This window comes from Aphanomyces invadans (genome assembly GCF_000520115.1).
Source record: "Aphanomyces invadans strain NJM9701 unplaced genomic scaffold supercont1.4, whole genome shotgun sequence".
Classification (NCBI taxonomy): domain Eukaryota; phylum Oomycota; class Saprolegniomycetes; order Saprolegniales; family Verrucalvaceae; genus Aphanomyces; species Aphanomyces invadans.
This window is the reverse complement of record NW_008580149.1, coordinates 1124295-1125344: the sequence shown is the minus strand read 5'-3', so window position 1 is coordinate 1125344 and position 1050 is coordinate 1124295. Positions and strand designations below refer to the sequence as shown.

Genomic DNA, 1050 nt, shown 5'->3' with positions numbered 1-1050 from the left:
GCCAGAATCGCGACTCGGCCGCCAAGGCCCCTCGCAAGCTCGACCTCCAGCCGGCCGACCCGGTTTGGGTCTACCAGCACTTCCACAAGTCGATGAACCCGGAAGACGTGCGTATCAAAAAGCTGGCTTACCACTGGTACGGTCCTTACAGGATCCACTCCAGGCAAGTCGACAACACGTACAGGATCTACCTGCCAACCCACCCCGACCGCGTGGTGCCGATCAATGTGGATCGCCTGAAGGCCTTCAAGGGCTACTGGACCCGGCCGTTCAACGAAGAGATCCCAGTCGGCCAGGATGACTGGCAGGAACGAACTTCCGAGACTGATGACACGATCCTGACCGACAACTTGTTCCCGAGCGACAGCTTTGTTTCCAGAGTCGAGTTCCAGGACGGTGACGTCGCGTTCACCAACTCAAGCTCGCCTGTTTCGCGCGTCCTGGACAAGCGCCAAGGTGTCGCCTCAGAGAAAGACTACCTAGTCGAGTACGCCGACGCCTCTCAGCAATGGGTACGACGCTCACGACTGGCCGACTACGGTGCGTTCATCACGGACTACGAGAACCGTGTCCGGGAGCGTGCTGGTCTGCCGACCTTATACCGCAGCCCTCACATATCTGCTCTAGATGAGGAGGCTGTGGTCAGGAAGTTCTAACGGACTCGCTCCACCGACCTGGACGCCAATGGAAGCCGCCAGGACGACTGCATGTATGTATATTCAAGACCGAAGATTGAAGAAACGCAAGAAGAAAAGCATTACGAAGTTAAACAATGGTCGTGCCGTCCGACAACCCCAACGCTGGACTCGGGACTGGCGACGACATGGCTGGTGTGATAGTGTGCTGAAGACTGCCTAGGGTCCATAACCATAAGCTGTCGTGCCCCTGGTTGTCGAAAATCCAAGCCAACCCCTGGATCGTGAGCGACAAGGCTCACCATCAATCAAGACGTACCACAACGTCCAGGATTGGTTGACCTGTTGCCTCGAGCATTCGCCTCGTGGACTGGCTGGAGCCCGAGACGGAGCTTCGGGCCTAAGTGGGGGAGAA

General features: G+C 57.5%; 1 protein-coding gene across 1 annotated transcript; it reads left to right on the top strand.

Annotated features, from left to right (window-relative positions):
- Positions 1-92: 92 nt before the first annotated feature.
- Positions 93-656, top strand: H310_02809 (hypothetical protein; the record flags this gene model as incomplete). Its single annotated transcript, XM_008866444.1, has 1 exon — positions 93-656. The coding sequence occupies one exon, from the start codon at positions 93-95 to the stop codon at positions 654-656; it is 564 nt and encodes a 187-aa protein (XP_008864666.1).
- Between the last annotated feature and the right edge of the window lie 394 nt (positions 657-1050).